Source organism: Epinephelus lanceolatus, chromosome 7 (genome assembly GCF_041903045.1).
Source record: "Epinephelus lanceolatus isolate andai-2023 chromosome 7, ASM4190304v1, whole genome shotgun sequence".
NCBI classification, from domain to species: Eukaryota; Metazoa; Chordata; class Actinopteri; order Perciformes; family Serranidae; genus Epinephelus; species Epinephelus lanceolatus.
In genome coordinates this window covers 21,852,155-21,871,838 of record NC_135740.1, presented here as the reverse complement: position 1 = coordinate 21,871,838, position 19,684 = coordinate 21,852,155, and the positions used below count along the sequence as shown (strand labels likewise).

Genomic DNA, 19,684 nt, shown 5'->3' with positions numbered 1-19,684 from the left:
GGAGGCAATTGTTAGACTTTTTACTCCACTACATTTATGTAATAACTTGAATTACTTTCCAAGTTCAGACTGATGTAACAGTACAAACTATATCAACAATTGAACTATGATATAATATCAATAAGACTTTATTGATCTGCAGGGAGGATTTCACAAGCTGCCCGGTTGTTGTATTTAAAGTGAAATATAGATATTAAGGTGAAATATATACATTATGTATATGTGTATTTATGAGTGTATATGTATGTGATACCTGTATATTAAATATGTAATGTGTGAATGTATGCAACATGTAAAATATGATATATTGATTTATTTTTATACATTTTTACTTTATTTATTTTTATACATTTTTACTTTATCTACTTTTTTAATTCATTTATTTATTTGTTTTTGTTTTTATTCTGTTTTTTTATCATTTATTTATTATTTATGAAACACTTAGGCAATAAATGCCAATAAATGCCGATGCAATAAAGCTATTTGAATTGAATATAAACATATGTGATGTGAGTGTGTACATGTTGATTTCTTTTTATTTTTTACTTGTATTTATTTATTTATTTATCTACTTATTTTGTATTTTATTTATTTGTTTTTGTTTTTATTCTTTTTTATTCTTTTTATTATTTATCTAGCTATTTTTTATTAAAGGCTTTGCCAATAACATATCTTTATTTATATATATATGTGTGTTATAGCCCCATATTAACCATCTGCAACATCAAAGTGACGTATACATGAATCAATTAATGATCATAATTCAATAAAATAAGATATATTATTCTGAAATAGACTTTTCTACATGATGAGTGTTTTTTTTTGTATTTTAAGTACATGTTGATGCTGCTTTTTTTTTTTAAATTTAAATACATAAAGTGTTGCATGCAGGACTTTCACATGTAGCAGAGTGTTTCCTCACTGTGGTGTTGTTACTTTTACTAAACATATCCAAGTTGCACTGCTGCACATAAAACGACACTCCTTTCCCATGCTGTCACATTGCAGCACTTTCCAAACAGGCTGCGGGGCTTTGAGTTTGTGATGATCACTTCCGCCGGCTCCGCTGCTGGTGGCGAGGTGAGCTGCCTGGTGCCGCGAGGACGTCTCCGCGCTCTGTTTACTCTCCCCATGTCCAAAAGTCATGGATGATCCAACCGATGAGCAAACATATAGGCTCCAGTGTCTGCTCGGTCAGTCTGTCAAGTCGGCGGCGCTCCATCTGAAATCACTGTAGCTGAGGGATCATCTTATCAGGTAAGTGGTCGTTATATTGGATCATGCATGGATATGTGCTTCTGCATATGACTGAACAATATTTTTAAACATGACAATGATACTTAACGCATGCATAGATAATAGAACAAACCCTACCAATCAATAAATGCGTTAAATAGCAACTCGGCAGTTTTGGGAGCATGTTTAGGTGGCTTCGCAAAAAGTCAGTATCATTGTTATGCGGATAATCACAGTTGTTTCAGACGTGATTCCCACACACCCATAGTGGCGTGACTTCGGTTCCTGTTTTTGCAAGTCACTGTGTCTGGCTCCCCACAATTCTGACGTGAACAACAGTTCAGCTGTGTGTCAGCTGCCTGCAAAGTGGACCAGAATACAAAACACCGCTGGTTTAAATCTGCAGCATTCTAAATTCTGCCAGAGCTTAGGCTACATGTGGGTTTTGCAGATGGCGGGTGGTCCTCTCATCATTGATTTAAGTGAGGAAGATGCAGGTGGATTGCGATGGAAAGTGAGCTCAGACAAGGCTGATAAGCAGCACTGATAACAGAGGTAGACCGGTTCACCATAACGCAAGACTAATTTGAGTTGTTGTCTTTGTATTTTAGATAATAAGGAACTAACTGTGGGACATGCTCCACTTTATTCTATTATTTCCTTAATTCAAAAAGTTTCATTTCCTTTTCGTAAATGAGCCTGCTTTGATTCCTGTTTATCTCTGCTTTTTTGGCAGATGATAGCTGGTAGCTGAGGGTGACTCTTACATAAAGTGATATTAATGACTGTGCTGCAACCAGACTCTGATTCTATTTGAAGCATGTCAGTAACAGGACACCATGCACTGTGCAAAGCCGGTGTCTGACGTGTTTATTCTCTGACTTAACCGTGCTTAGGCCAATAAAAACACCCATGTAACATTTATTAACCTCACTTCTGACTGGCTTCAAGGAGCTCTTGCACTGCAAACTTTGATTACATGGGAGCAGTCCTTTCTATGAGCCTAATTAATGAATAACTCTGATGTCATGTGGTGAAGTGTTCAAGTTCAGGAGCCCAAAGCCGAGCAAAGTGGACCTCTGTATTTTCTCCAGAATCTCCTGTGCTCGGCCACCTCTGATCTGGTGTCAAAATGGCTTCACGACGGGGAGACATTCCAGGTAACGCAGTGATTTAGGCTAGATCTTAACATTTTCTACTTTGTAAGGATTGTTATTTTTGCGTAGATGTCAGAATAATTCTAGCATTTCTTTTTCTACTCTCATCCTGCAGCACTTGAGTCTGGCACATCGTCCGGACTCTTTGGCGCTTTCTCGTCTCCTATCGGAATGCCACGGCGCACCGTCAGCTATGACGAGCTCATGGATGCCACCATACATTCACCACCTTCAGATTTGAATGTCAACATCTTATGGAAAGACCCTGTCATCCCACAGCACAGGTTCAGGAACGCTGCAGAGGTGCTTTTCTTGTTTGTTCGTACTGTCTGATCCACATTGTGTTGAACTGGTTGCCTGACTAAAATGTTGTTTGTGTTGGCTTGGGTAAAGACTCCTGAAGGTGCAAGCCAGGGCATGCTTGATTTCCTCCTATTTGTTATGTAACTGGTTTGTAAGGTAATTCTAACAGACTACACTTGTGTGACCAGGAAGGTGAGAGCGGTGGGAGGACGGTGACTTTTGACGCAGCAGCGTCTGTCAAGTCTCCAGTGCCTGTTGTGAAAGCGAAAGCTACCTCTTTAATGAGCACACTTAGGATCAGTAAGTCAACAAAACCAACTCGGTAACTGAACTGAAGAACTTTTTTGTCATGTTTATAAATATCTAGACACAGAAAATACAAAGGCACAGACAAGCTGAGTATCTTCTCAACATGTTACAGAATTATGTAAGCCTCGCCAAATGGCTCTAGAGTATCAGCGGGATATAATGGAGTGCAGCACATTAAAACGTTGACTCATTTTGTCTCCACTGTTGACTGTATGCCCATTCTTACTTAGAGCAGACCCAGGAGAGCCTCCAGAAGTTTGAGTACCAGGCGGGGCTCACTGACGCAGGGTATTCTCCCCACAAGGGGCTCTCTGCTGAGGAGACCCGCCATTACCGACTGGGTGATGGCACACTGCCAGTAAGTATGAACAAATGTGAGGTGCAATCAATTTTATCTCTGCAATAAATAACCGAAAGATATCTATTCCCGTCTGAAAGTGTGAGAGGTGTGTAAGAGGGCAGCACAGCTTGAAAAATAATATGACACATTATCTTGCTCACTGTTGGATTATTACAAAATTAAGGCCAAGATGAAAGGTCACAGGTGTGGCCTTCATCAGATATACCTGTTAACCTGATCAGGTGTATCTGATGAAGTGTGTTTTGGCCAAATGATCCATACAGTAACCTCATTTTGGCATTGTATTTTGGATTTGCACCTTATTCGCACCTTAATTTTAAAGGGAAACTAAAGTATTTTTAAACCTGGACTCTAATTTTCTATGTTTTTGTGTCAAATGATGCCTTCACGCCGCAATAGCGGAGACCAGAGGCATTATGTTTTCAGGTTGTCATTCCCATTCTCATCAGTGCGATATCTCAAGAATGCCTTAAAGGAATTTCTTCAAATTTGGCACAAACGTTCACTTGAATTCAACAATAAACCAGTCAAGGTTGCTGTTACCTTGCATCTATCTCATTATCATGAATGCAATATCTCAAGAGCCCTTCAGGGGATTGCCTCAAATTTGGCACAAACATCCACTTAGACACAAAAATGAAACTAATCAGAATTTGGTAGTCAAGGGTCAAAGGTCAAGGTCACTGTGATCTTGTGTCCCTCTCATTAACATGAATTCCATATCTCAAGAAGGCCTTAAGGGCATTTCCTCAAATTTGGCAAACATCCATTTAGACACAAAAATGAATCTGATCAGAATTTGGTGGTCGAAGGTCAAAGGTAAAGGTCACTGTGACCTCACAAAACATGTTTTTGGCCATAAGTCAAGAGTTCATTCGCTAATTATGCCAAAATTTCACACAAATGTCTAAGAGGACAAATGATGAAGTGATGACATTTTGTATTGAAAAGGTCAAAGGTCAACTTTACTGTGACATCATAACGTTCTACAAAAACACTTTTCTGGCCATTATTCAACTTCATATCTCAGGAATAGAAGGGAGGCATTTGGTCAGATACTGAATAATTGGTGACTCTAATCTTGGGTATCCACCTTGACATTGTGCTGAGTGCTGTGTAGATCTTCTGTGCTGGTGGGGAGAAGATATATGTGAAGTATCTATGTTTTCACAGACGTGTGTTAGTGCAACTTAACTGCTTTGCAGAGGCATACAACTATGATGAATTCTAGTTGACTAAAGGAAACAAACAATCTTTGATCTTTGATGGTCCAGTATTAAGAGAAGCCGCTGCAGCTGCAGCAGCGACACAGGCTGCAATAGGTGATTGTACATTGTTAATTTGCGTCTGAGTCACTGACAGGCTCAGATTATTATTAGAAGTGTCTGATAACATTACTGAAAGGACCCTACATAGGACAACATTTTCCCTTACGTTTTGATGGTCTGTTTGTCATTGTGACCAAGTCTCTCTCTCTCTCTCTCTCTCTCTCTCTCTCTCTCTCTCTCTCTCTCGAAGTCTTATTTCGAAATCTCAAGAGAGCTGGGAACAGTGGAAACGTTAATGAGAGTTAGAGAGACGAATGCCTGTTAGTTAGCTGTGTTGGAGTACAGAAAGAGCAGCTTAAATGATTTTCAGTGTCGTGGCTGATAATTTAGCTGATTTTGACAATGTCGAAAAGTCTGCAAGACCAGAAATTGAGTGAGACTTGGTCACAATGACAAAGAGACCAGCGAAAGGCAAAGAAAGCGGTTTGATTTCTCCATAGGGTCTTTTCTGTAGGGTTGTCAGACAATAAAAATAACAATCTGAACCTGTCAATCGCAGAAACAAGCACTTTGGTGAACGTAAAATTGACGGTGCACTATTGGTTGTGTTTTCCTTTCTGGCTGGATATGGTCAGTTCCTCTGCCCACCCTGACACCCCTCTCCATGCTCTCATTTCAAGTGCTCTTAACTGACCTCTCATAGGTTTAACAACATTGCACAGTGTTGTGATGCTGAACGCAAGGTCACAAGCACATTATGAGAAATATTCACACTAAAAGAATTCTGGTGTCTGTTAATATTCAAAATAAGTAATCAGTGGCCTATAATTGTGAGAAATTATATGATATTACCATTTTTGTTTATTTTTTTTGGCCTGTTGATTAACTGCAGGGGCCTGTATCACGACACGAGATCAACCTTTCCTGGGTTACCCAGACCTATCCTGGGTTGACTAACCCTAACAATGGCAATCAGGATAATCGGTATCACGACGCTGGATATCAACTCGGTAAATCAACCCAGGGTTGCTTTATCAAAAGCCGTGAACGCGCACGCAGCGGACCAATCACAATCATGAGAAAAGCGCAGCGTCACTGAGCGTCCTCACAGAGCGGCGTATGTGAGGGAAAAAAAAAAGTAATTTCTCGTGAGGATCAGAGATTAATTCTACTAAAATATGAGGAGGAGAAAAGCAACATTAGAGAAAAGGCCAACACCGTGGCAGCTGCAGGAGGAGGAAACATGCGTGGCAACGCATAACGGGATGAATAATGTTTAGTTTTAGTTTAGATTAGTTTATTTGCACATAATGTTAAAAATAAGATTTACAAGATTAAAAAAAAAGTGCCGGAGAGGTTAGAAGCCACTAAAAGCTTATCAAAGAAATTCCCCTGTCAAAACATCAATGAAATCACATGATAGAGAAGAAAAAGAAACGGGTCAGGAAAGAAGAAATAGAGGAGGAGAGAGAGAAAAATCAAGACAAAACAAGGTAGCAAATAAAATGATGTGTAGGTTAAATTACTCATCACTGGTTCAAGTAGCTACAGTACCTGTACCTGTACATCTGACACTGATCACACCCTTGAATCCCATGAAATCAATGCTGCGCAAATGAATTGTGTGTGTTACAATTATCGTCTAACATCATTGCGTCTGATAAATTGGTCTTCTTTGTCATAACGTTATATATGCTACAATAAAGCTTAAAGCTGACGCCACAATTAAATCATATCAACACCAAATTGATAGTCTGAATAAAATCATCCTGATATTGAGCTGTGTTAGAAATTAACAGCTGCGCAGAAATATACCTAGTCTCCCTCTTTAAAAAACAAAAAGGAAAATCCCTCAAACACCATGAAGTGTAGACATGATAGGCTACTTTCCACATTTCCAGCAGCAAAGCTGTCAGTTAGGCCCATTCTCTTTAACAGGGATCATTTCCTCCAACAAAACAAAACATTGGCACTAATTAATGGTGCTATTAAGTGTCCGCAAATGATCAGTTTCTTTCTTATGAAGGGGTGGGATGAAAGTTCGACTTCTTTCCACTCCTTTTTGAACAATCTTTTCATTGTCGGTTGTTGTTGTTGCTTTCTTTTCTTTTTTAATGTTCAAAATAAACTTTCAAATCAAAATCAATCAAATTAATTAAACTTCCCGTCATGACTGGGCTGCATTTCTGTCAGCGGAGTCATTTTTTTCCGAACAGCTGATTGGCCAGTGGGTGGTGCTTTTTATAGAATCAGAATTTACCATGGTGATCTACCCCGATAAGAACTGAACCGGCTTCGTGAGACCGAAAACCCAGGGTTAACCCTGAAGTTACCTCGCTAAGACAAAATCCTGCTTCGTGATACAGGCCCCTGGGTAACCATGAGGAAAAACATATCGGTAAACAAATTACGTAATCCCCTCTGTGCTGGTTCCACAGATTGCCGCTTCCGGCAGTAATGTTGCTAGGCAACACCCTTAAATGAAACGAGCCCCTATATTTTCTCAAACGGACCAATCACAGGGCTCCTTACAAATCACACGGTTTCTAGGCCCACTGTGGTGTGTGTGGACGGAATCCTTTGTGTTTTCGAGAAAAAAACGTGTTAAAACAGCTAGTTATGGACGAAATTAAAGAATCCATCGGACGGGAACGTCAAAGAAATCATATCATAAAAAGGTATGTCAAGAAATTACCGTGTTTAGCTGTATATATGTGTATATTTCGACCTGAAAGCAGGCCGTTAGCTGAGCGACATTGTCGGCTGGTTAGCGAAACTGGCATCGGAGCTAACCCGAGTAAACAAACTAACGCTTAGTTAGCTTCTTCATAATGTTTACTTTCACTACGCCAGCTTTAGTTAAACTAATGTTAAGCTCATAGATGAGTCAGAAGCAAAGAGTGACGTTATTTATTGCTGATTAAGTAACGTTAGCGTGGTGTGTAGCTGTAACGGTTTATACAGTAAATTAGCGTCCTTGATATGAGGCAGTCGAGCCACCGTTAGCTTAGCACTTAACGGTAATGTTGCTAAATGAAAATGAAAACTACGGTAAAGGACATTTATTTCTAAACAGACAATGTTTAGAAACCCGCCATGTCCCTTTCCAACCTCAGACACTAACCTTAGCCTCAGTTTGTGTCCTTGTATTATCATTTAAATTAGCACAATGTTAATGTATTTGAGGCACAAACCGGCCATAGCTCCATTCACCTTCGTATTTGTGTCAATCTCCTATTGTACCTATCATTGAGAATAGAAATGAGATATAAACGCATTTGGAAAACAATGTACATGCCTTTCTTTCACGAACACAGGGAGTCTACAGGCCCTTCAGAAGTCTTAAAATGCCGTAAATTCAGATTGGTAAATACAAGGCCTTACAAAGTCTGACATTGTCTTAAATTCAGTGGGTCTTAAATATATTTGGTCACATTACTAACAAAATGTCTCCAGCCTGATAGACCCAGTGACTGTTTACAATCATTGGACTGACCTAAGAATTGCAACAATACATAGCACCTATAACAGGGATGTGGTTTTGTTTTCTTCTTACATTAAACACATTAAACTTAAACTCACCCAATTGTTGTAATTTTTCCTTGTTGTTCATTTTGAACTGACATCAGAGTGTTTACCTGGAAAGAGCAGATAGATATATGTGTCACACACACGCATGTGTATGTGTGTATTTCCATTGCAGTTTTGGTCTTAAATTTCATATAAGGTGGTATTAAAAAAGGTCTATAAAAGTCTTAAGTTAAACTTGGTTATATCTGTAGACACCCTGAAACAGGATGAGAAGCACTGGATTCAGTGCAAAACATGCCTTTATTTATTTTGGTTTCTATGTCTCTACTTTAGTTTAGTTTAGTTTATTTACTTTATTGAATTTCTCTTCAGGGGCATTAATAATCACTCAAACATAGTTTCAAGTGCCAAAATGTTGCCCCCTGATGTGGACTATTCTGGCTGGGGCCCAGCAGGGTTGGATCAGTGCTGATATCCAGCATGTCACCAATGCAAGTAACCGCAGGGGATTTAAAGCCACTGTGGCACTCCCTGTTATTCATTTGCACCATGACCACTGGTCTGAGCAGCATGCAGGACCTCTACGAGATTGATGCATGTTTGGAAGGGTGCTCAACATATGGATGGGACTATGCCCACATTGCATGGAGACTGAGCTTTAAAAATATTCTTCCAGAGATCATTTCTGAAATAAATCTAAATTTCAAGGCAAGTATGTTTAAATATGCATTTCACTGGCTGGAGTTATTAGGATCTAAAGCTAGCTTTTGCACATGTATTGTCTAGTATATATAGTAGAAGAAGAGTGATACAAAGGTGATTTGAGTAGAAAAAGAGTGATACAAAGGTTATATTTAATTGGGGTGCAGGTTTTGCATGTGTGTCAACGACAGCAGCCAGTTTTCTCAATGAGTTTCAAGCAGTTTCTATTCATTCCAGTAACAACTTTTAGATAGTGCAACTTCTTGGGTTAATACTTAAGTTTTGTAAGCTGTGAGGTGTAATAATTATGTGTCTCAAAATGAAATCCCCATCATTTTATCAAAGAGTGGTTCTCTCTTCTCTTCTGTGTCTCCCCTCTCTCTCTTTTTTCCCACCTACACCACATGGTCAAAGGTGATAAGCTCCAAGGATCTGTGACGCACGATGCTGTTGTTTTTGGTCTGCACGTCCAGCAAAACACTCCTGACCTTTTCCATTGTGTATTGAGGAAATGTTTGCTCTTTAAATGAGATCACTGCTCTGTCTGTGACACATTTGTCACAAACATGGGCTGGTAGTCCAACATGGGACATGGGGGGGGGGGGTGGGGGGGGGGAATAAGAGTCGCAGCCTTGCGGCTTGTACAGGATGCCCAAGTCAAAAATGAACAACCCACCAGCTATGCTTATGAATATTAAAATGTATTTTTGAATCACTGTGTAATGTATATGGTGAGTCTTGGTCGGGGGGGGGGGTCTGTCATTGTTTCATTGCATGTTTTTTTCTGTCTGCAGAAGTTGAGAATGCCAAGCGGGGACTTCAAGGAGGACAGGTGTACAACATCAGCACAATCCACCCCAAGTGGCACCCCTTCTGTCACTCCCTCTGTCACCCCCAGTGTCACCCCCTGTGTGAGTCCCCACTCATCACCGGCTCTAAGTCGCAGGTAGGCATCATGCTGCTGACGTGTAGTGCTCATTTTGTTACTTGAGCTAACTCGGATATTAAATGTTACGTTAAAATGGGCGTGTCCTTGCCATGTTTGCTTATATGTTCATGTTTTGCTCTTGCTTGATGGGAATACAGGAGCTGGTTCCAGCTGAGTCCTGCGCCTTACCTTGTCCCCCCAGAGCTCAACAGTCCCACCCCCGGCACAGACATGGGAGGAAATGAGGGAGGAGGAGGAGAGAGGTGGAGCTTCTTTGGAACTCGACCTGTGGTACAGAAGTCCCCCACTGACCCAGGCTGTGAAACCAGCACAGGTGAGAGATTTATGCCAAGTCTGGTATTGGATCTTGACTTTATTACAGTATTTTTTTACAGTTATTAATGGACACTAGATGGGACAGAATCTCATAGCAATATGTTGAACCCGCGGGGCTCTAAGTAAAGGGTGTCCTGCAATCCCTTAGACAAAAACAAATTGATCAGGAATGATCAAAATTTCATTTTGGGATGGTTGCTGGACAGAAAGTAAAAGAAAAAACAGTGCGCAAGAACAGCGGTGTGGACACACAGCTTGAAGACAAATTTTGGTGAAATCTGAAAGCAGTTTACCAGTTGCGGCTGTCAGACAGTTACAGTGGCATCCAGAAGTGGTTTTGGGATTTTACACTTTATGGTGTTAGTGACGGCCACAGCGGCAAAACATTAATGCGGAAAGAGACATGGACAAAAAAGACAAACCAAGATGGTAACTTCATAAATTGTAGTATGACTCAGTAAATGTACATGCATGACAAGTAACAAATCTTTTGAAATGTGAGTTTATTTATAAAACAGATACTTTCCATTAGGGATGCACCGAAATGAAAATTTGTGGCCGAAGCCGAATAAGATTAAACGCTTGGCCGAATACCGAGTACCGAATACCGAATATCGTTGTTTAGTTTTTCATTCGTTTATGCAGATGAACCCCCTCCAGATTAGTGTTGTCATGATACCAAAATTGGATCCCACTGTACGATACCAATGAAAATATCATGGTTCTGAGTAGTATCAGGATACCACAACGAAAATGAGGCAGATGTGCCTTTTGTCATTTACAAAAAGATAAATCACTTTTCTATAATACATCAATGATATTTCAATGGAATAAATTACTTATTGACTTATTCATACTTCAAAAACAGCATCAATGAGTGATGAACATAGGGGGGATCAAAATAAAATAAATAAATAAAATAAGAATCAACCAGCCACCCTCTTCCCCTGACAGTCCCTTCATAAGTAAAGAACAGTCCCTAAAGTGCGGTGAGGTTTGTGGGCCGTGAACGGCCCGTTTCTCCTCTGACAAATGACATACCTGTGTTCGGCTGGCTCGGCTGTTCAGGTACTTTTGGGCAGTCATGATGCCAAGAAGAGGATATTATTGGAGCCGACTTATCCTTCGCAGGTAAGCCGATTGCCGCCGTATTTGACAGGAATACATTACTGTCTGTGTCTGTGATGTCCGTTCAACCCACAATCGGTGGGATTCGCCTTTCGTTTCTGCTGCTGGTTGAAATCTGTAGGCTGCTCGCACAGCGTGCTGAATGATTTAAGCCTATTTTGCTCGCTCAAAACTATTTTTAGTTGCAAATGCAAGTGCCGTGACGGGCGGATCGCCACGCTGCCGACATTTTACTCCGTGTGTCACGGCACTCTGTTTGATTGCGTTATCAAAACACGCCGCTATTATTCGGCCTTGCTTTTAACTTATTCCACCGAATACCGAATGTGTGTTTTTTTGCAATATTCGGCCGAATATATTCGGTTACCGAATATTCGGTGCATCCCTACTTTCCATGATGTGTTTTTCATGCCATGCATCACTTTTAATTGTCAAAGTAGTTTAATTGTAGAAAAACACATTTTATGATTGTGATGGCCAGCATTGACTTTGTGATGGTGGTGAACAGTGAAGTCAGAGCCCTGACCCTGTGCCATGACAAACTGCCATGAAGCCCTGTGTTTTGTGTTTCTCTTCTCTGAATACAATAATACTGGCCGCACTGATGAACCAGATGAACCCTGGTCACTGAATAGCTCTTTACGTCAGCAGGGCTTTCCAGTGACAATGTTGTGCTATGTAGAGGTCACAATCTGTGATCCAAATTTACACAAACGTGTTGTCCCAGTTTCCAAAAATCATAATGGAACCCACTTATCAGTTGTATTACTGCACAGATGTTATTTTGATTTCATTACTAACATTGGACAAAGAAAAAATGCTACTCATCAGTGTTTTCTGAGCCCTGTTTAACCTGAGGAAACCCCACCTGACAGTCAGGGGGTTAAAGTCACAAAATCGTGACACTAAAGCTGCTCCCCTTTTAATGGCTGGAGTTAGGTCATTAATGACATCTACCACTTCCTTGTCTCTCTCGCAGGCTTCTCACTGCAGTCCTACTTTGGCATGCAGAAGTCCTCTACCATGGATGGCACCAAACCCCAGGTCAACTTTAAGGTGGACGACCCCGCCGCCCTCATACCCCCCAAGATTGAAATCTCGGGCATCGAGGCCAAGCGGGTGCCCACACGGCCACACAAACTAAAACCTCGGGACATGAATGTTTTGACACCTTCGGGCTTCTGAAGCCAGACCAGCTGTGTAGTAACACCTCTGTACTACATCTTATTGCTCACTACTCTCCCTGCTTTTCTCTGTCCTCTCTGCCTCCCTGCGAATCCACCGAGGCTGAGAGGAATGAGGACCACCCACAGTATTAGCTCACCCGCCCCAGAGACACCACTGCACTGTCACTCATCCCAGCTGACCTACTCCTACGGATCGCCACCTTCCTTTTCGTCCCTTCCCTGTCTTCTCCAGCTCATTGGTCCAAATAAAACACCATATAAAGTAGCATCATTTGCCACCCCTACAGATGTCAGTGCTTTGTATTATTATTGTTGTTCCGTCACGTAATGGGTGCATCGGCGTGCATTGGCTCGCTTTCCTCGCTCCGATGTTAATAATAGCATGACACTGAAATTGAAATATCTCGTCAGTCCTCATAAAACTGACCAGATATTTCAACTCATAATGCTCAGTTGCCTCTTTTTTTAATTTTGAGTAAGATGACAGAGTTGTAGTTGTGTAGTGCTTTTCTCTGTTAGCATGCAGAGTATAGTGTGGAATGACTGATACTGTGCCTGAACTTGCAGCGTGTTTGCTTTTCCATTCTTGTGTGTTTTTTTAATTACATGGATGAGCATCTTTATTTTACCTTTTTTTGAGAGTGTATGAAGTGAGAGTATGAAGAGAGACCTGAAGTGATTTTTTTATTATTATTTCAACTGAAGTTTTTAATGTTCTGCTTTAAATCAACATCATTCATCCTAAACAGTAGGTAGCGTGTTGGGTTTATCACTTTTTTTCTTTTGTAATTGCATCAGAATATTGTTTCAACATGCTATAAAAATCCAAGGCATTGAAGTGGTCATTTTCAAATTGGCATCTTCTGTGTCATGATGCAAGAATCTCTGCTGTTATTTCAAGAACTTGATGAATTCCAGTAACTAATTGCACAAGGGAGATGGTCTCCCACTATGTAAATAAATCTGATACTAACAAGCAGACGCGATTCTCTGGTTCGTTTCTTCATGCCAACATGGAACTGTAACAAGCATCCCACTCCTTTGTTATACTCTGAAGGCATTTTTGTGTCCACAGAGTGCACACTCATTTATAAATTAACTCTTGAGTATGAAGTAGTGATGGCCTCATGAAGCATTTCCTTCCTTCTTTTATTTTCTGGGCCCACAAGATAGTGCTTTTTGTTCACCCAAAGGTTTAAAACAATGAATTTCCATTATTTGGGCCTCTCTTTTTAAACCAAGAGCGCCATCTAGTGGGCTCAGAAAATGAAGAAAATACTTCATGAGGCTTCATGAGGCCATCACTAGTATGAAGCTTTGTGCTTTTTTTGTGTCACACAGGACATTTCTTTTTGGTTGCTTTGTAAATCAAACTACAGCCGAATATCAGTAGTGCTGTCACAGTGCAGCCTTTAATCAGACTGAACTACCTTTATCTTTTACTTGATATACTTGAATCACAAGAAATCAGGGGTGTCATCTGCAGTAATTTAACTTTTATAAATTGTGTACAGTACCTGTCAGTAAAAGCAGCAATCATTTATTTCCAAATTTTCCTTATCATGCCAAAAAACAACTGGCAGCAGTATGAATTTTCCACTGCCATGTCAACAGAAGTGAAATTTGACCCCCCTGGTGATCATGTGCAAAGATTTTCCACCAACCTGTAGCCTACAGGCTGTAGGTACAGTTTTTTGCCAGAAGATGGCGCAGTAAGCTCAAATTAAAATCATGGCTGTTGCAACATAAGTTTTATACTAATAAGTTTGGCTTTTATGTTTTTTATGTGTTAAACCACTCATTTTTATTTTTATTTTTTAAAAAAAGAAGGAGTGTGTAATGGGTTAAATAGCTGTATCATTTCCCCGCCAAATAAAAAGTGTAACAGATGATAAGGAAATTAATTTTGCCACACAGACATGAAGGGCAGAGGTGAGAAGGACCAGGAGGGGAATAAAAGTGTTGACTCTTGCTTCAGGTCATCTACTGTGTACACACTGATTTAATTAGTCGTCTTCTACCATTGTTTGACAGATTGATTTGTTGTAACAGCAATTTTACACGTGATATCTGAGTGTTATTAACTATCCAACCTCCTCTCCACATCAAAGCAAACATGCAGGACGTCCAACGATGAGCCAGCAGGGAGAAACAGTAGGGAGCAGAGTCCCTCCTCCCCCCGTAGGTTCAGCCTCATACTGGAAGGGTTTACAGCCTTGTTAAAGCTCTCTGCAGTTATTGTCTGATACTCAGTGTGTGTGTGTGTGTGTGTGTGTGTGTGTGTAGTAGATTTATGACAGGGCGTGCCTGTTGCTGTCATTATGTTACTTAGAGAAGCACCAGGATGCACATACAGGACATACATACTCTGTGTTGACTCATTTTTTAAAATGTGAATCAATGACGTGTCTGCCTTCACAGTGTAGGTGGTGTCATTCCAACAAAGGCTTTCTTTCTCACCAGCTTTAAACTTTCATTTATTCAGAAATTAGCTGGAGCTCCTAAAGTGAACGACCCCTTGACTTAATTACAGGCTGCTGAGTGTCAATGTCTGGTTTTCAGGTGGAGCCACAGGGGCGACAGCGAGCATCAAATTAGACAGACAAGCGCAGACAGGGAGCTGTCACTCAAACGCTGGAGCTGGACAGTCTTTAGAGGCAGATGAAGTGATGGATGGACAGTCACAAGATGAAAGGCAGAAAGAAGCAGGATGAAAATGTGGTGTTAAAGTTGGGTAAAAGCACAAACACAGATGGAGATGTTTGTCTCAGAGGAGGCAGGCAACATGGCAACGCTGACTGTCAGGAACACTGAAGCAAAAGCACACACAGCAGCAGAGCAAAGGCAAGAGAAGCAGTGGGTGGGGGAGTCTGGGAGGGAGAGACACAGGGAAATAGAGAGCAAAGGGTGGAGTGTCCCAGCAGCCATGACATAATACAGATGGTTCCCTCTCTGGGTCCGACATGACGTGGTTGCTTAGCCCCCCTTCTCGGCTCCCCGCCCCCCACCTCTGCTCCAGTCCCACACAAATCACGAAACTCACTCACAGATGTGCAATGGCAAGCACCACCCTGCCAGAGTGACCGCGTACCAAAACAAACACCAGGGTCTCATCTGCAATCTGACACGACACACTCACTTACTCATCTGTATTTCGAAAAACTGGTCCGGCCAAATTCTTCCATAACAACCTCAAAACAATGACTTACACCCAGCGGGCTGTATTTTAATTCCTCACACCCCTGTGACACAGCTGAGACTTGCCAGTCTGGCCAAACTACCATGATGTGGACACACAGACAGGAAACAATACCAACATCAGTTTACGGGAAACACCTCTTTTTTCAGACTAGGTTGCTCCTGTGATCAAGTTCATGTGTGTAAGTGTTTTGGCAAACATAGTCTCAATGTGTTCTGTGTAAAGGTCAGCTTTGAGGGACGCTGTGTACACTCTCATTTAATACATGTAGGAGTGGTAGGAGCACTTTATGTCAAGGCGACTCCAGGAATATGCTCCACCAGCTCCTGAGTGCATCGATTCAGTTACAGGGGTTTTGTAATAAACAGATACCTGACCTACACAGAGTCATAGAGGCTCCTGTGTTTCTATATCAGCAGCACATGAGATGCTACTGACTAAGCTTTAAGCTATGGTACAATAAAGAAAGCTGCTTTGATAAGATAGTAATATGCACAAGAGACTTTATTACTGGAGTTTCATTTACTGCTTCCAGGTTCTTTATACAGTTTATCTTATCCATTAGACTGACAACTTGTTTACGCAACAAGCATCACCAACCACAGCCGTGATTAATGTGGTGTTAGTCAGAGTAATCTAGTAGTTATTCAGCTGGTGACAAAACCGAACAGGGGATTTGAAGGGGGACCCGTTTGACGTTTGCTGCTGGGTGGGTTCCCTGTTTGGTCCAGGAACACATCTGGGGCTGATTCACACTGAGCTGGCCTGGAGGTGAACCCACCAAAACTGAAAAGGAGCTCGGGGGAACCGCAGGGGTGGAGGGACACGGCAACCTGAGCAAAGCCGATGGCTGTCTCCAGGTACTGTATCCCGTGAAAGTCGACATCAATCATGCCCTCTACCTGGGGGATAGGGTTACACTGTTACAGCTATGGATACAGATGTGGGTCACACTTACAAATCAAATCAGTGTGCTTTGTGTTACGCAATAACAAACTGCTGCTGTGCCTCATAAATTGTGGAGACGTGACCTCTGTTACAGCATCTCCATGTCCCTAAAGAGCCCCAGCGGAACTTGAGTGCTTCTTTGTGAAGCTACAGTGTGGAGGGAATCGACGAGGGGACAGTGTTGGGGAAGTGTAGCTTTGTAAGCTACTTCACACCGGAGGAAGCTAACCTCATTGAGTTTACTGTTCAAAGGTCATAAACCAAAAAATAAAATCCCTCTTGAATCATGGGAATGCACAAGAAATGTCAGCTTTGGTTAATATCAATCAGTCAGACACCTGCCCCCAGAGAGTACAGTCTAGGTGAGGGTCATGCACCAAGCAAGATTGCTCAGTTAGCCAGGTAACTCCTAAAATAGCATGCAACACCTTCTTTGAATATTGGTTAACCCTTTTCACTTTTCTTGTGCTGCGTTCAGAAGCCTTTTGCAAGTATTCAGTCTTTGAACCCTGAGCATATTGGTGCAGTTTCTTTCAAAAACATGGGGGGAAAAGGCAACGAGCAACTTGGTAAATGTCCCACAGATTGCAAAAGAAATTTTTAGATTTGGAAAATCATTTTTTATTTTTTAATCAAATTGATTAATTTTATTTTATGTTACTTTAAGTATTTTAATATTTTCTTAGTGATTTTATCAGTGAAGTGGTGCATTGAACAAGTATTGTGTTGCCCTTTTAGTTGCATGTTGTTGTGGCTGTTGTGTTGTTGCTGCAGCAGCAAATTAATTTCCTGGAAAGGATCAATAAAGTTGATTTGATTTGAAAAAGCTAAGGAAAACTATATTTATGATTATCATTATTATATATTTAAAATAATGTTACAGAATTATAATAATTTTTTTAAGGTATTTTTTCCAAGACATTTCCTTGTTTTTTAAAAATTGTTTTTAAATTCTCTCTTTTTTAAAAAAGTTTTTCTTTGTTTTTAATTTTCTTTTTCTTCTTCTTCTTTTTTTTAAACTAATTTCTTGCTTATTATTTGGCTCATTTCTGCTGTTGCTCATTGCCTTCTTCCCATGTTTTTGAAGGAAACAAGCCAATTTTCAGGTTTCAAAGGGTTAATAAATAGCAATATTCAATACTCAGGACCAATTGTGGTCAAAGGCAGTTCAATGACAGTGGAGATGTAATGATACGATAAAAATAAAAAATAATTCCTTTCATTTTATGGCCCCAGATTGTTTGCAGCTTCAGTTAAGTACACAAAACTGGCAGAAAAGTAATTTAACCACTTGATTTATGACACAAATATGATTGTAGTTGAACTATCAGCAAGCTGCAGCAAAATGTAGTTAAACTCCTCACATGATTACATGTAGTTCACTATATGTAGTTGTAATGTCTCATTTTAATAATTTTTCTGAATACATTCAAAATGTCTCTGTAAAATTTTACAAAAGATATGCGCAAAAACCTTTGCTAAAAATATCTCGTTTTTTTCCTGTTAATCTGAAACTGTCATGAGGTTGTTCACATCTGCGTCCTGCTGGGAAAAAAACAGATGATGAAAGACTAAAGAAAATGAAACTGGAGTGCAAACTGTTACTTCCAAATAACTTGGGGACAGTGTATTGTTTTTGCTGTATAAGAAATTAACCATATACAGTACAGGCCAAAAGTTTGGACACACCTTCTCATTCAATGCGTTTTCTTTATTTTCATGACTATTTACATTGTAGATTCTCACTGAAGGCATCAAAACTATGAATGAACACATGTGGAGTTATGTACTTAACAAAAAAAGGTGAAATAACTGAAAACATGTTTTATATTCTAGTTTCTTCAAAATAGCCACCCTTTGCTCTGATTACTGCTTTGCACACTCTTGGCATTCTCTCCATGAGCTTCAAGAGGTAGTCACCTGAAATGGTTTCCACTTCACAGGTGTGCCTTATCAGGGTTAATTAGTGGAATTTCTTGCTTTATCAATGGGGTTGGGACCATCAGTTGTGTTGTGCAGAAGTCAGGTTAATACACAGCCGACAGCCCTATTGGACAACTGTTAAAATTCATATTATGGCAAGAACCAATCAGCTAACTTAAGAAAAACGAGTGGCCATCATTACTTTAAGAAATGAAGGTCAGTCAGTCTGGAAAATTGCAAAAACTTTAAATGTGTCCCCAAGTGGAGTCGCAAAAACCATCAAGCGCTACAACCAAACTGGCACACATGAGGACCGACCCAGGAAAGGAAGACCAAGAGTCACCTCTGCTTCTGAGGATAAGTTCATCCGAGTCACCAGCCTCAGAAATCGCAAGTTAACAGCAGCTCAGGTCAGAGACCAGATGAATGCCACACAGAGTTCTAGCAGCAGACCCATCTCTAGAACAACTGTTAAGAGGAGACTGCGCCAATCAGGCCTTCATGGTCAAATAGCTGCTAGGAAACCACTGCTAAGGAGAGGCAACAAGCAGAAGAGATTTGTTTGGGCCAAGAAACACAAGGAATGGACATTAGACCAGTGGAAATCTGTGCTTTGGTCTGATGAGTCCAAATTTGAGATCTTTGGTTCCAACCGCCGTGTCTTTGTGAGACGCAGAAAAGGTGAACGGATGGATTCCACATGCCTGGTTCCCACTGTGAAGCATGGAGGAGGAGGTGTGATGGTGTGGGGGTGTTTTGCTGGTGACACTGTTGGGGATTTATTCAAAATTGAAGGCATACTGAACCAGCATGGCTACCACAGCATCCTGCAGCGACATGCCATCCCATCCGGTTTGCGTTTAGTTGGACGATCATTTATTTTTCAACAGGACAATGACCCCAAACACACCTCCAGGCTGTGTAAGGGCTATTTGACCAAGAAGGAGAGTGATGGAGTGCTGCGGCAGATGACCTGGCCTCCACAGTCACTGGACCTGAACCCAATCGAGATGGTTTGGGGTGAGCTGGACCGCAGAGTGAAGGCAAAGGGGCCAACAAGTGCTAAACACCTCTGGGAACTCCTTCAAGACTGTTGGAAAACCATTTCAGGTGACTACCTCTTGAAGCTCATGGAGAGAATGCCAAGAGTGTGCAAAGCAGTAATCAG

At 40.9% G+C, this 19,684-nt stretch overlaps 1 protein-coding gene across 2 annotated transcripts; it reads left to right on the top strand.

The window, feature by feature from the left end:
- The first annotated feature begins 1,027 nt into the window (after nt 1-1,027).
- Nucleotides 1,028-13,425, top strand: kiaa1191 (KIAA1191 ortholog). Of its 2 annotated transcripts, none has more exons than XM_033633353.2 (8): nt 1,028-1,257; nt 2,276-2,396; nt 2,509-2,696; nt 2,885-2,996; nt 3,236-3,363; nt 9,662-9,813; nt 9,954-10,129; nt 12,239-13,425. In XM_033633353.2, the coding sequence occupies exons 2-8, from the start codon at nt 2,369-2,371 to the stop codon at nt 12,442-12,444; spliced, it is 990 nt and encodes a 329-aa protein (XP_033489244.2). In that variant the 5' UTR covers nt 1,028-1,257; nt 2,276-2,368; the 3' UTR covers nt 12,445-13,425. The 2 variants fall into 2 exon arrangements, with proteins under 2 accessions (XP_033489244.2, XP_033489245.2); XM_033633354.2 differs by having other exon boundaries at nt 1,041-1,257; nt 2,331-2,396.
- Nucleotides 13,426-19,684: the final 6,259 nt, after the last annotated feature.

Bases quoted from the DNA above. Each gene is read 5' to 3' on its own strand.
- kiaa1191 (XM_033633353.2), top strand. From the start codon at position 2,369: ATGGCTTCACGACGGGGAGACATTCCAG. The intron at 9,814-9,953 runs GTAGGCATCATG...ATGGGAATACAG, and splicing joins TCACCGGCTCTAAGTCGCAG to GAGCTGGTTCCAGCTGAGTC. The intron at 10,130-12,238 runs GTGAGAGATTTA...TCTCTCTCGCAG, and splicing joins AGGCTGTGAAACCAGCACAG to GCTTCTCACTGCAGTCCTAC.